At 40.6% G+C, this 15616-nt stretch overlaps 3 protein-coding genes across 6 annotated transcripts in view; 2 read left to right on the top strand and 1 right to left on the bottom strand.

Moving 5' to 3' along the window:
* CCDC146 (coiled-coil domain containing 146) overlaps positions 1-1100 on the bottom strand; it is a 76530-nt gene extending 75430 nt beyond the window's left edge. Inside the window, exon 1 of one of the 2 annotated variants that reach the window (XM_042468664.1) lies at positions 1014-1100. The gene's annotated coding sequence lies outside the window, so the exon portion shown is untranslated. The remainder of the gene's footprint in view (positions 1-1013) is intronic. The other variant, XM_042468665.1, reaches the window with a different exon arrangement.
* Positions 1-15616, top strand: part of ARMC10 (armadillo repeat containing 10) — a 310309-nt gene that overhangs the window by 153060 nt on the left and 141633 nt on the right. The window lies entirely within an intron of this gene.
* FAM185A (family with sequence similarity 185 member A) overlaps positions 1279-15616 on the top strand; it is a 60632-nt gene continuing 46294 nt past the window's right edge. The window contains exons 1-3 of one of the 2 annotated variants that reach the window (XM_042468676.1): positions 1279-2323; positions 4203-4312; positions 5238-5330. In XM_042468676.1, the coding sequence (XP_042324610.1) occupies positions 1855-2323; positions 4203-4312; positions 5238-5330 (672 nt within the window). In that variant the 5' untranslated portion in view covers positions 1279-1854. The remainder of the gene's footprint in view (positions 2324-4202; positions 4313-5237; positions 5331-15616) is intronic. The other variant, XM_042468675.1, reaches the window with a different exon arrangement.

Below are 15616 nucleotides of genomic sequence, written 5' to 3'. Positions count from 1 at the left end.
AGTGTTTGACTGAGGCCTGAAATGTTAGGGCCAAATAAAGCGGCTTCTGGTCAAAGGACGCACGCTTCCAAAGCAGCCAGAAGCCGCTCCGACACTGCGATCCGGTTGTTTTAACTGTATTTTCATATTATATATTTTATATATTTTCACCTTTCTTTCCTGTTTTTAAATGTATATGTTTCATCTTTTGTAAATCAACTTGGGTCCCAATACTGGGGAAAGGCAGACTATAAAAACAAACTGACACACAAAAAAAGTATTTGTATCGCACCTTTTCCCCAAATCAGGACTCAAAGGGCAACCATTAGCAAGACGTAACCTGTCCTTTAAGTCAGGTGAGCCTTACATATCCTGCAGAGATAGAAAAGTATTTACTTCTTCAAGGAGAAAGTAGTCTAATTTCTTTGGGAAGGGAGTTGCAACTATTAAGCTTCCAGTTCTACCAAATGGACTATACTCTTTTTGACCTGAGAGAAGGCCTCTCTAGGAATCTCCAGGTCCTCCAGCGCAACTCTATGGTCAACATCTGCCAGAGGTTGGTGATCATAGAATCCTGTTGGAGGACCTACAAATGCCTAGAGAAGCGTTCTCTCTAGGGATGTCTAGGTTTTCCAGCACAACTCTATAGTCGTGTGTGTGTGTGTGTGTGTGTGTGTGTGTGAATTCTGGGAAGATGCAATTCCAGTGAAAAGGATGTGTTGTTGCTGCCACCTGGTGGCACAAAACTGCTCTAGGTGGGGGAAAACCCAGTAGGCAACCAAACAGTTTTTTCTCATTGGCCCCACAACAAACTACAGTTCCCAGAATTCCATAGCTTTGGCACCGTTTTAACTCTTTGTCTGGCTCCAGTGCTATGGAATTCTGGGAGTTGGAGTTTGTTGTGGGGTCCAGAGCGGAGCTGCTCCGCTCTGGACCCCACAACAAACTTCAACTCCCAGAATTCCATCGCCTTGAGCCAGACAAAGAATTAAAGCGGTCTCAGACCGGGTTATTAATATCTATCCCATTTTTACCTGCCTCGCGCAGCCTCCAACCACCACTCCCGCCAGCGTTCCACGTTCCCATGGCGACCGAGATTCCATTTCAGCCCCGGCCTCTTCCTATTGGTCAGCACAAAACGTAGCTCCGCCTCCCGTTCTGGCTGCCTCGCTATCGGCGCTATGCCTCCTGGGACTTGTAGTCCGGACTTCCTATTGGCGTTGAGAGGCAGCCTAGACCGGAAACTACACTTCCCATCAGCCTCCGCGATAGTGAGGTATTTTCCCGTCTTCCTGTAGACTCTGTCCCTGCCGGACAGTTTCTTTCTTGTGTGGTAACGGAGAGACTGGGCTTGGAAAGGCGGTGGGGGCCCTTTTAGGGTGGAGGGGAAGCTGGAGGCGCTCTGGCTCCAAGCTTCCTATTAGCGCTGAGAGACAGCCTAGACCGGAAACTACATTTCCCATCAGCGCCTGGGAGCTGAGCTTGTAAAGGTGGTGGGGCCCTGAGACCAAGTGTCCCTTAGGGGAATCTGGAGGCGCTCTGCCTCCTGGGACTTGTAGTCTAATCTTCCTATTAGCGCTGAGAGGCAGCCTAGACCAGAAACTACACTTCCCATCATCCCAAATCCTGGGCAGGAGCGGAGGGTCCTTTTAGGGTGGAGGGTAACCTGAGGGTAACCCAGGCCGCAGCCTACTCAGATGGTGTAGCTTAGGCAGGGCATGATCCTTGAGCAAGTCACACTCTCTCAGCTTCAGAGGCTGGCCAAGGCCAACCCCCTTCTGAAGTAACATTGCCCAGAAAACCCCATGATAGGTTCTCCTTAGGGCCACTGGAGACTTGGAGGCGCACACAACAACAACAACAACAACAACAGTGATGCTGCCTCTCTTGCCCAGATGTTGGCAGCTGGCAATGGGGATGCCAACAAGGCTGTTGAAACATGGAGGCATTGCTGGGCCAGAGTCTTGGGGAAGCCCCTGCCAGCAGCAACAGCAGCAGTTCACCTTCTTCTCAACCAGCCCTGGGCACCAAAGCCAAGGCCAAGGAGAGAGCCAGACTGAGGACCACAAAGCCCTCAAGGAGTGGGCCCTCACCGTCAGCCCCTTTGGCCTGCTGAAGGTGCGCCTCCCTTGCCACCTGGCTCTGGGGCCCCTGGACCCACACAAGCACCCCACAGCCGACCGGGTGTTTGTGGCCATGAAGGGGCCGAACGCCGGCCCCCATCACAATCAAGGCCCAGGTGGTTTGCAAGTTGAATATAATGAGGCCCTGAAGGAAGTGACCATCGCCTCAGACCGCCTGGGCAGCGCGGCCTCAGTGGCTGTGAGAGTGCCCTTTAAGTTTGGTACGTGCAGCAGCACAAAAAAAAACCCCACAGGACTGTGTGGTGGGCATGCGCAAAAGCACTGAAATTTGGGTCTGAAACACTTCGTACCGTAAATGCTATTCGACCAGGAAATGTAAAGTTCAAACCCGAAGGATTTCAGTTCAATGTGATAGTGGAAACATTAGGGGAGGAGGAAAAGCCGCCTCGATTGTCATGGACAGAGAGGCGGGATATAAATAAAAGATGATTATTGTTTATTATTATTAATACGGAAGAATTTTATTTTACAGTCAACCCTCCACATCTGCGGCTTTTGACTTCGGCAGGCTTAATGATTGGCAGATTTGATTGATTGATATGTTTTCTCTAAGCGCAACTCAGCTGGAAATTGACCGTAGGAGGACTTGGAGCAGTGGTTTTCAACCTGTGTGTCGCGACCCCTTTGGGGGTCGAACGACCCTTTCACAGGGGTCGCCTAAGACCATTGGCAAACACATATTGGTTACAGTTATGAAGTAGTGACGAAAATAATTTTATGGTTCGGGGTCACCACAACATGAGGAACTGTATTAAAGGGTCGCGGCATTAGGAAGGTTGAGAACCACTGACTTAGAGATTCCTAGATTGAACACATCTCTATGCATTTGTAGGTTCTCCAACATGATTCTGTAGTCAGCATCTGGTAAATGTTGACCACTAGAGATTCCTAGATTGGTGTTCTCTCAGGTTAAAAACATTGTGGGTTTTTTTATTTGTGTTTTTTCCACTTTCATAGGGGTCCCTAACCCCAGCAATAAGTAATGAATGTGACGTGAATTAATGTTATACCTGTTAAATGTCAACGTGGAGTGGGTGAATTTGTTATTTCCATGGGCTTCTTTAGCTGTCATGAAAAATATTAATAAAAGCTATTTAGATAGATAGATAGATAGATAGACAGACAGACAGACAGACAGACAGATAGGGGCCATATGTGGGTGAGGCAGTGGCACCTTGTTCGTATGGGCCATGCTTTTACAGACTGGAGCATTTCTTTGCATTTGCTTTTGCAACATAGTAGTTCATCAGTCAAATGGTAAGAGCCTTGACCCACTGAAATGGTGATACTGTATTAACAATAGTCCTCATGTTCACCATGACAGGTCAGTCCTCAGCTCCCATTTGCAAGCCGCCTTGTCAAAATAGGAAACACTTTCTGAACCCTAGCATTTTAGATGGCTCAGCCTCCATGACCCCCTCTCTTCTGGGTGACTACTGGCCAGATCTCAGGAGGAACTTATTTAGTTGACAGATACTGCTTGTGCAATGTAGTGTGATGGGCTTGAATTAGGGTTGCCTCTAGTCAAATCCTGCTTAATCATGAATCTCTGTTACTTTCAGGCCAATAATATGCCAGCCTATCGTTCCTCACAGGATTTTTGTGTAGTCCCACAAAATGCTTTCTAAATACCTTGGGGTGGTGTATAAAAATCATTACAGTAATCACAACTGGTAATTATTTTGCTCTTCTACCTGAGACATCTTGTTATCTTTTAAATATGTTTATTATTCTCCACCCAGCTATTAGATGTATAGTGTCCAATATTTCTGTAATTAGTATTCCACATTCTCAGTTTATTTAGGATACCGGAAGAAAACCTGTGGCCATTCAGAAGTCACCAGTTCTAAAATCCCATCAACCCTAGCCAGAATGGGCAATGCCTGTAGTTCAGTTCAGTTCATCTTTTTTACTATTTTAACAACATCTGTAAGGCTGCATGTTTCCCGTTGCTCATTGCAAAAGTGGGATGGTGTTCCTTTATTATTATGTTGTTTTGCTGACCATGTGAAATTAAACCTTACATTGTTTTGAATTTCATTTGTTCCCATTTATCTTACAATTCAAAATTCGTTTTAGACTTGGATATCAAGATATCAGGAAATGGCTCTGTGAAAATTGAGAAAATTGAATGTGATAGCTGCAGGATAGAAACAGAGAGGGGAACTAGCATTCTGCAGTCAATAAAGGTATGTGTAGAAACATGCTTCCATTTACTGCCTTGTGTGTTTCCAAGGACTCCCATGCCATACATGATTTTTATAACTCTGAACAAGTTCTTGCGGTAGATGATGATTTAAAATCCAGTATATTCAACACAATCAAAAGCGTTACACCAATCTGGCTAGAGTTGATAAGAAATCTATTCTATTCGTGTTTGTGGTCGAATCCATGTCTTTTATCAAGGAATGAGACTGTTTTGTTCAAGATGGATTTTGTATTTTGTTCATGTGATTAGAAGGTGTAATTGATTTGACATGTCAATGCTAACTGACCGCTATAAAGATATGAAAGACCTATATCATCTCACACATGCCTTTGAAGATTTAGGGTGAGAGTCACAGTTTGCAGCTTTCTGAATACTGTTGCATTCTGTCCCACTTAAGCATAAGTAAACAAATATGCTTAAGAACCTGAGGTTTTAATAACACTCAGTAGACAGATATTCATGAAAGCACATGCTAAAATGTGAATCAGTTAGTGTTAAAAGTTATGTTAGATGTCTGTTTTCTCCACTAACTGGCCACAGCTCTCCAGAGTCCTAAACAGGACTTTTTCTCCAGCTCTACCTAAGTCCCCTCAAAATTATACTATGTAATACCTATGTTTTCTATACTCTCATGTGTTTAATTTGCCAGTCTTTTGTCTAGGACAGCTCATGTGACTTACTGATGTACATCAGCAGTGAAATGCTTTTGAGCATGCAAGTGCAATAAAGGAAAAGCCTTATCTGCTGGATTTAGCTTGCTATGCAGACGGTGTCATTTTCTAGAGAGGTGATTGAGAGTTGCTAATGAGTCTGGTTTTTTTAAAAAATTAATCCATCATAAATTAAAAACATATCTTTGGAAAAAATAAGGAGGTGAACTCAACATGTCTACAATTATCTTTCAGAGTCAGAAGCTTGACATCCATGCCAAAGGAGGGAAAGTTATCTGCTTGGGAACGATTCAGGGAAATGCTGATATTAATGTCACAGAAGGAAGTGTAAGTAAGATTTTTCTTAATATATGGGCTAGACAGCCCCCCCCCCAAAAAAAACCTGGTGTCTTCTAGATGAGTTGGTCTACAGCTCCCATTATATAGCCATTATATAGCCATTAGTCACAATTAGGTGAAAGCTGTGTGAAAGCTATGGATTGTAGCCATTTTCATGGCAGAGTCTGGATTGTTAATAGTTTCATTGAAGGAGAGTCTGCAGTGCATATCATTACGCCTCAGTGAAGGAATCTTAACATTGATTCCATTGAACATGCTACAAGGGAAATTAGAAATGAAACTACAGAATAGATATTGGAAGATTAATATCAATGATTCTTGCTCTACTGCATCATTAGCTATTATTGCTAGATAATATGGAATCAGTCTTTACTCAACTTAATATAATGAACATAAAGCGTGGAAAGAAAGGAAGGTATATAGGAAGTATATTTAGATTAAGAATTAACTACTCTATATGGGAAATGAATAATTGTGATACTGTAAGGTTAGAGAAATTGTTAAGGAATATTCAAAGATATTCCAAGTAATATATTACAAGAAGCGATACATGTTGTTACTGCTTTACACTAGCAGTATTATATGTTCAATGTTTGTGTGTTGGGTTTATATATTGGTTGGTCTGTGTTTTTGTATTTTTGAATAAATAAATAAATAAATATTAGAAATTATTGTAGGTTTAGCAGTGGAACTGAGCTAAACATGCTTCTTTTTTGCCTCTGAATTCAGATGCATACATTCTTCTGTTGCATAATGCAACATCAGTCTCATTTTGAAATTGCTGCTTACTCTGAGCTTCATGCATGGTGAATGGAAACTGAGCAAGACACCAGGAAATAAACTTGTTAAACTTCCCAAATTTAAATTTAATGTGTAGACTTAGGCAAGTTGCCCCTGAAATGCTGAGCCAGAATCTGTAACAAATTATATAGACAAGATATCATACAAATGGTTTTACTATCATCTTCTTATTCCATGTAAACAATCTTGTAAATGCAAGAACATGAATATATGGATATAGCAATCCCTCCCCTCTGCAGAAAAAGAGATCAGACACTTGACTGAACGGCAGTTTCAGCTTGAAGTACTGGGTATTTTCCAGAAGATGGTGTCTTTGGCTTGTTTGCTTTCTCTTTGGGTATCATGGCTTTGGAAAATTTATTGTTGAAGTCTATCGCATGACCCTGAGTTTAGTAGCACCAAGGAATAAATATCTCTAAAGTGGACAACTGAGCATTGCCCCATCCATTTAAAGATCTACAAGAGAAGGATTGTATGACAAGCATCCTTAGTTTATTGCTAGCAGGAATATTAGTTCTAAAGCATTCCTTGGGGATAATTTGAAATGAAATTGGAACAGTATAAGGTACCGGGGTAGGGAGTACAACATCCACTTCATCTTACTAGGAAGAAGAAATCTGGGGGAGATTTCAGTGACATGTGATGTATAGATTTTCAGGAGGGCAAATGTAAGAGAAAATTGTGTTCCAATAAATATTACCTTTTTCTCCAATAAGAACGTTTAAAAGTCTTGATATATGGAGTTGTAGGAACTGTAAGAATTTTATGAAAATGTACACCATATTAAAAACTGAATAAGTGAATTGGTTCTCAATTTAGTTTGAGAAAAATCTCTTTATTGAGGCTTTTTTTTTCCTAGTGTGTCTTGAAAAAACTATTAAAGACAACACTCCTTCCAATTTAACGCATACACAACTCCAACACAGGCTACTTTACTAGTGTACCATGTTTCCCCAAAAATAAGACACTGTCTTATATTTATTTTTCCTCTAGAAGACACACTATGGCTTATTTTCAGGGGATGTCTTTTGTCTTATTTTTATTAAGTATGGTACAACAATCTACATTTATTCAAATATAGTTAAGTCGTCATCTTCTGGAACATCATCATAACTCCCCAAACCCAAGATGCCATCCTGAATTTTTTGTGACTCCATTTCCTTTAGAACCATTGGTCCCAATCTTTCTGCTCCCTTCCTACCCCCTTCCATTCTGCGCCGGGCCTATCACTTTGTCTTATTTTTGGGGTAGGCTTATATTGCACAAATGCTTAGAAATCCTGCTACGGCTTATTTTATGGGTATGTTTTATTTTCAGGGAAACAGGGTAGTTTAAAGATACTGTAGACAAGGATCATCCATTGTCACACATGGCTCTCCTTGTGTGGAGAGAGGGAGGTCCATGTCCTGTATGAACCTCTAGAACAATGATGGAGAACCTTTTGGGGCTGAGTGCCCAAACTAAAAGATCTTCCAGCACCGGGTGTTACCCGGTACCAGGGGCAGGACTTCTGGGCGGGGCTTCTTCCCCCGCCTTCCTGGGCCTTCAGTTGCCTCTTCAGAAACAGCTGAAAGCCCAGGGGGGTGGAGGGAAGAACAGATGTGTGCCACTTCCTCCTTTTCATCTTCCTCCCTCCTTTCCATCTTTGACCTCTAGCTGCCTCTCCAGAAGGGTTGGGAAGGAGAAAGAAGAGGGATGTGCCTTTTCCTCCTTCTCCCCCGCGCCGTCCCCAGCCTCCAGCTGCCTCCAGAGAGGCAACTGGAGGCTGGAAAGGATCAGGAAGGAGGAGAAACAGGTGCACGCCTCTTCCTCCTCCTCCTCCTCCTCCTCCTCCTCCTTCATCATGTGCCTGGAGAAATGGTGTCATGTGCCATCTCTGGCACACATGCCATAAGTTCGCCATCATGACTCTAGAATCACATCTGATAAGGATTGAAACCAGAGGCTTATGTAGTATCCTTAGTAAGCCAATTTGAACATGGTAGGATTTACTTCTGAGTAAACTTGTATGCTGTCTAAATTTGTTTTGGTACATGAAATAGTTCTAACAGTATTTATAACAGGAGAGTGAAGGTAGCTTCAGGAAAGCATTAGACTACATTTATTGGGTCCAAATAAGGTTGGATATTTAAAGCCAAATTACACCATTTTTCCTAATCCTGTGAGAGCACACCCTTGTGATGTGCACTACGAAGGGGTCTTTGCACTTAGGTCTCACTTCCAGGTAGGCCTGTGTGGAGTCCAGCAGGGAGGCAGAGACTTCTGGAGGTACTTTGAGATAGATATAGACCCTGTAATGTGCTTGGGCAGCCTTTGCTTGACTAATGTATACAGTAGATGAAGTCCAGTGGGGCTGAATTTTATGTCCCTGAGTCTGATAGCTCTGCCTGCTGAATCCTGGCAAGAAGCAGCAAACAATTCCCCCATTCAGATGGCACCATAAAATGACAAGGAAAGGGCTGTCAGGAACGGTTCAGGCTCAAATGAGTATCTGCAGAGTCTAGGAGGTACCTGGTAAAGCCTAGAATGTGCAGCATGTGACAGGGCACTTGAGATGAGGCCAGGGCTGCACTGTTCCATCTCTTCAGAACCCCCTGGGCTGCAAGGGTTTGGAAAGCCACTATCACTGCTTTCGAGAGAGAGGGAGGTGGGTGCTAAATAAATAGCCACAATTGTGAAAGCCAAGCTGTTTTTCCCAGAATTAAATAATGTTATTATGGTTACATATAATCTTTTGAAGAATCCCATCATCCTCAGGTAATAGATCCAGGTCAAGTCATATTCCTGGAACCTGCGACTGAAACCTTTTCTCCTGGAAGCAATATAGGGCATCTACTATGGAGTTATCAACACCTGGTGTCATCTTGAGAAGGATATATCATAGGACCAGTGGGTTAGTACAAACTTAAAAATCAACTGCATGCACAGGGCGGGAGGACTGCCTGTTATTGAATTGGACCACTGCCTGACTGTTGCAGCAGAATCTGACCTTTTTATTGCCCATGTACACGTATATGGGGGAATGTTTGAGGATACCAGTGAAACATACCAGTGAAGAAACCATAAATGTCAAGGTTCCAGATGCATCAGAAAGCACTTTTAAATCTGCCATCCTCTAAAGAGCCTTGCCTGAAGGAAGACCCTTTCAAGTTGTCCAGGAATAATGCTCCAATGTTCAGATCGTCCCTTAGGTCTCAGGTGATGTGAATGTGGTGACAGGATAATGGTATGCTGACCATGGCTTGTGCCAGATGCATGCAAAACATTCAGTGGCAGGAACCACGTTTCAGTATTATTATTATTATTATTATTATTATTATTTACCCGCCTCTCCCCATGGAGCAAGGCAGGAACAAGAACAACCAACAAATACGCATCATTTAAAACACAACTTTAGTTAAGGACTTCCGGTGGTATGGCCGCCCGATAAGCACCTCAAGGAGAGGGCTCCGAGGGGTGCTTGCCTCCCGCGGGGACTAGCGCGCCCGCCAGTGATTTTGCTGGGCGCGAAAAAAACCCCGAAAGTAAGGGGTAACAGAGGGGCTCGTCGGAACCTCCCACGACCCACGCGTCCGAGGGAACAGCTAGCCGACGAAGGCGTTTGCCTCGCCGGTGCGAGAGAGGGAGACGCGAAGGAGTGGGTAGGAAGAGCAAGCCACGTCCGCGAGAGTGCAGCCGTTTTTGCGGCGCAAGGGCTGCCTCCACCTAACACAACTAATTATTTTTCTCAGCTGACAACTATCTTATTTTCTTTTCGCACTGAGAAGAGACTTTCCAGCACTAACTTCGCTGTCCCTGGGAACTTTTCTTAACCTTTAGGAGACTACTTGACGGAATCCATGGGGAAGGATTAGAGAAGTTGTTTTTAAAGAAGCTCTCGGCGGTTTGGAGTACCAGCATATAAAATAAAACAACAACAGAGGAGAGTATTCGAAGGAGCCTCAGGGCAATGAGCCCAAGCGGATGGGTATTTGATTAACGACTACCTCCTCATTTACGAATTTGACTGCTTCCAGATTAAAAGAACATGAGCCCCTAAGTTGCCAAGCCGGACCTGAGGAAAGGGATAATAATAATAACAAAAAAAAAAAGGCTCTTAGCTTCATTGGAACCTTCTCTCTAACCTCGGACCCTGCATGCCGAAGAGAGAACACATTAACTTGCTTCACTAGTTGACTGAGAAACCATTCTGTTGGAGGCCCCAAGGGATATAAAATTTGGTGTTTGGGTCTGGTTTTCCTTTACTGAATTGTGTTATATTGAGTTATATTGAGATTTGTTTATAGGTTCGTATTACTTGGGAAATCTGAGATACATAGAGGGAATTTACATAGAGCAGAGTGTATAATATACTCTTGTTTGAGATCACTGTAACCTTTGTTGAAACTTTGTCGCAACACCTATTGTAGCTGAGGAAGAGAGTTGCCAGTAGACTTTTAAGAGTGCAACATAATAACCTTTAGACAATAGTGTGTGGATACTGTTAGGGGTTAAGATTGTAACTGTTAATAACAACTGTGTTTTCCCCCTTTTGCTGTTTAAATCAGGTGGTGAACTCTGTAAGTTTGAGCTTTCTCCCCTCTTTAATACAAACCATGTAAGTGAAGTGAGTGCCAGAGCTACTGATTTATTGGTCTTAACAAAGAGGATACATTAATTTGAGACTTAATTAAGATTGAATCTACCTTCCCCTCTCCTTTTTTTTTTTATTTTATTAAGGAGATCAAATTATAAATTGTAGCTATTATTTTAACATTCTGTGATTTATATTCCCAAGGACATCAGCAGACAGAACAGCTGCAAGAGGAGTAGGAGTGAAGATAAAAAGAAACGACTGCCATCAGTAAAGCAGGTGAATATCATTTAGATAGCAAAGGTGGTATCTGGCTGTGGTGGAAGGACACCTGGTGGACAATTGCTGTAACTTAACGTGACTGATTACTGTAATAATAACTACCAACCACTGGAATAAGATATTGTACTTTTTATACTTTTTTTCTTTTTTCTTCCCTTCTTGGTGACATCTTAAATTGAGGACATATAGCTTTTAATTAATACCAAACAGATACTATCTAAGATAAGACTGCAGGTAAGGCAATATAACTGAAATTATACATATAGAACCTAAAAGTGACACACCCTGGTGTGTAGATCATTAAAAATAAAAATAATAATAATATATTAACACCAAAATAATCAGGGGGGAAGTTTGAGGGGGAAAAAAAATTACTTAAAAAAAAATTAGTAATAACTAATATAATCCTATATCCAGATTCCAGCACAAATATAAGATTTTCTGGAAAGTTATGCCGGTCACTTTAAGAAATATGCCACCAAAAAATCATAACCAAAGAAGACTCTCTATAGATGCAAGCAATAAAAGTGAAGACCAGTTCAATCAATTATTAGAAGCAATAAAAATTTCACAAAAAGAACTACAGCAAGAAATTAGAGAATCCAGAGAGGGAATGTCGCTGGAATTAAAAGCTGAGACCAGGTTAATCAGGCACGATTTGGACAAAATTAACAAAGATATAACCAAAATAACAGGGAAGATTGAGAAATTGGAAGTGACATCAAAAAAACTAGAGAAAAGAGTAGACGAAATCTCGTCCATACAACAGCAGGAGCAGGAATCGGTACTAAAGGTACAATTAAAGCAGAGAGAATCATGCTTAAAACTGAGAGGAGTGCCTGAACAGTCAAACGAAGACTTATATGCTTTTCTTGTCCCAATTTTGGCAAAATATTTAGATAGAACCCCTCAGGAATTTAATTGGGAGATAGACCGGATGTATCGTTTGAACTCGAGAGTAGCTAAAGAGAAAGGGCTGCCGAGGGACGTTGTTATATATTGGGTGAGAAAACGCATTAAAGATGAACTGTTACAGAAAAACTTCAAAACAAGATTAGTTATCCAAGGAGAAGAGGTTCATGTGTATAAAGATGTGCCCCCAAATATTTTGAGACGAAGGAGGAGTTACAAGTTTTTGACGGACCCGTTGAAAAAACATAGGATCTCATACAGATGGGATGAGATTGAAGGAATTTCACTGATCTGGAAACAAAAGAGAGTTAATTTGAAGTCGGTGGATGCAGCCCAACAATTCTGGAGGAAATATCGTGAAGAAATAGAAAATGCTGGCACAAGGAGAGGTGAACAAGAGGAGGATGAGGAAGAAGTAAGACCCGAAGACGAGGAATCGTTGGGAGACGAACCGCAATCAAGAGAAGAAATAGTAGGAGAGGATCTCGACCCGAACACCGATCTAGAAGAGAATACGAGAGAAGACCCAGAATTCTGACTATTATATTGAACAGGTAAGCGCTGATATCGAGTAAAACAGAATTAAAATCCAAAGTAGGGGTTAACTGAAGTGATTTTTATCTAAGTATCAGGAGATTCATTGCAGGGACTCTATAGTATAGAAATCAACTAGAGGGAAAATGAAGATATCAACTTGGAATATAAAAGGAATGAACTCACCAATTAAGCGAAAGAAAGTGTTCAATGTAATTAAGAAAGGTGGCTATAACTTGATTTGCTTACAGGAGACCCGCATTAAAAGTAAAGACAAAAAATATTTAAAATGTCAACAACTAGGGAAAGAATTTATTTCTGCAGCCAAAGTGAAGAAAAGAGGGGTGGTTATATATGCCAGGGAGAATCTACACCCCAAAGAATTATTTAATGATACGGATGGAAGCTATATAGGTATAGAAATAGAATGGGGTAAAGAAAAAATTTTAGTGGTGGGAATATATGGTCCCCAAATAAATAAAGGGAAATACTATAAGATGCTCCACGAAAAGATAATCACACTTGGATATACAGAAATCATAATACTTGGAGATTTTAATGGAGTGGTAAATCCAGAGATTGACAGAAAATCAGACAAGAAAATAGGGTCATGTCAGGGGAAACTCCCTAGAGCATTCTTTAATATGATCCAAAACCTAGATCTGGTAGATGGAGGCAGACAGTTATATAAAAGCAAAAAAGAATTTACGTTTTTCTCTGAAAGACATAATTCATTTTCTAGGATTGACATGGCTTTTTTTTCTAAATCCCTGGTGGTGCACCTAAACAAAACAGACTCTTACCCAAGAACAATATCAGATCACAATCAAATTTCATTTACCTTAAATGAAGCAATGCGTCAGTATAGCTGGAGATTTAACGAAGATTTATTAACAGACCAAGCTTTTATCCGCAATACAAAAATAGCTATCAAACAATACTTTAAAGAAAATATGACAGGGGACATTAAAACCACTGTTGTATGGGAAGCTGGCAAGGCAGTACTAAGGGGATACTGTATGCAACAAAACTCAATTAGGAAAAGGGGAAAATTAGAAAAAATAAACGGCCTACATAAAGAATTAGTACAGAAGGAAAAAAATTTAATGAGGAACCCCACTAATATAAGTACAAAGGAAGAAATTAAAATACTTCAAAAAAAGATAGATTTAATAAATACTGAGGAAATAGGGAGAAACCTTAAAAGGGCAAAACAAACAACATTCGAACATTCAAATAAAATAGGTAAATGGTTGGCTGCAGAACTAAGACAAAAAAAAACCAGGGGTTTAATATCTGAGATTAAAAATGAAGAAGGATTTTTGGTACGAAATGAAAACATCAAGGAAGTTTTTCTTAATTTTTATAAAGAACTATATAAATCACGATCTTTAGATAAAAAGGAATGTTGTGAATATGTGGATAAAATTGGTGTCTCCACCTTAACAGAGGAACAAGTGGATAGACTTAATCAAGAAATAACGTTAGAAGAGGTCACTCAGGCAATAAGTAAAGCCAAGGAGGGGAAAGCTCCAGGCTTAGATGGATTTACAGCCAAATTTTATAAAACCTTTGTAAATGAATTGGCCGAACCTTTAAAAATAACTATGAACGCCATACTAAAAGAAGGGATCCCGCAATCTTGGATTGAGGCATGTATTGTGGTTATCCCTAAAGAAGGCAAGGACCCAATGAACCCGAAAAATTATAGACCCATATCCCTTTTAAATCAAGATTACAAAATCTTTGCAACTATTCTAGCTAATAGATTGAAAGACTGCATGAGCTGTTGGATTGACACCGACCAAAGAGGTTTTTTACCAGGGAGGCATATGCAGGATAATTTAAGAATAATTTTAAACATACTAGAATTCTATCAGTCACGAAATGATAAGAAACTAGGCATTTTATTTGCTGACCTCGAAAAAGCATTCGATACTGTCAGCTGGGAGGCTTTGCATTATATTATAGAGAAAATGGGATTGGGCAATAATTTTGGACAATGGATCAAAGAAATTTACAAAACGCAGCAGGCCCAAATTAGTATCAATGGACAAAGAACACAGCCTTTCCAGATAGAAAGAGGTACGAGACAGGGGTGCCCCCTTTCACCACTGCTTTTCAATCTGATAATTGAATTGTTGATCAAAGACATAAAACAGGATGAGGAGATTAAAGGATTAAAAATAAAGACGCATTTATATAAAATAAGAGCATACGCTGACGATTTGGCAATTATATTAGATGACCCAAATACAAGTGTAGATAGAGTGATGTCAAAGTTTGATAAATTTGGGGCAATTGTAGGATGCAAAATAAACAGAGACAAATCAGCTTTTTTAACCAAAAATTTAACATCTGTGGAAGAAAAAAAGTTATTGGACCAGTCAGGCATACAGCCCCAGAAATTTGTGAAATATTTGGGAATCAACCTCTCTAATGATAACAGAAATTTATTCGAAAAAAACTATAAACCAGTATGGGAAAGAATAAAGGGAGATATGAGGAGATGGAGTAGGACAAGGTTATCTCTTTTTGGAAGGATGGAAGCAATTAAACTCTCAATACTCCCTAGATTGATCTTTTATTTCCAAATGATCCCAATTAAGATAAAGAAAAAAATATTTAAGAATTGGCATAAAGAAATTTCATCCTTTATCTGGCAGGGGAAAAAACCCAGATCTCGACTAAAAATACTACAAGATGCAAAACAAAGAGGCGGCCTGGCTATCCCAAATTTTGAATTATATTACGACTCCTGTTGTTTAGTGTGGTTACGAGATTGGATCACTTTGGAAAATACTAAGATGCTAGCTATTGAAGGTGCAGGCCTCCATTTTGGATGGCACGCTTATCTAATTTATGATAAAGCGAAAATTAATCCTGAGGTATATAACCACTGTATCAGAAGGTCTTTATTAGAGATCTGGAAAAAATATAAGAAGCGTTGGTTACCTAAATTGCCAGACTGGGTGTCCCCCACAGAAGCCTTTCAGAGGAGAGATACCATCCAGAACGAAAAATGGCTTACATACAATTCACTGTTAAAATTCGTGGGGAGAGAGATAAAGCTAAAATCTAAAGAAGAATTAGAAATGGAAGGATTTAAAATTGACTGGTTCCCTTACAGACAAATTCATGAGAGATTTTATTTAGACATCAAACAATGGGG

This window comes from Sceloporus undulatus, chromosome 5, assembly GCF_019175285.1.
Source record: "Sceloporus undulatus isolate JIND9_A2432 ecotype Alabama chromosome 5, SceUnd_v1.1, whole genome shotgun sequence".
Lineage (NCBI taxonomy): Eukaryota > Metazoa > Chordata > Lepidosauria > Squamata > Phrynosomatidae > Sceloporus > Sceloporus undulatus.
Note: the sequence above shows the minus strand (reverse complement) of the source record. Positions and strands in the feature narration are given on the sequence as shown.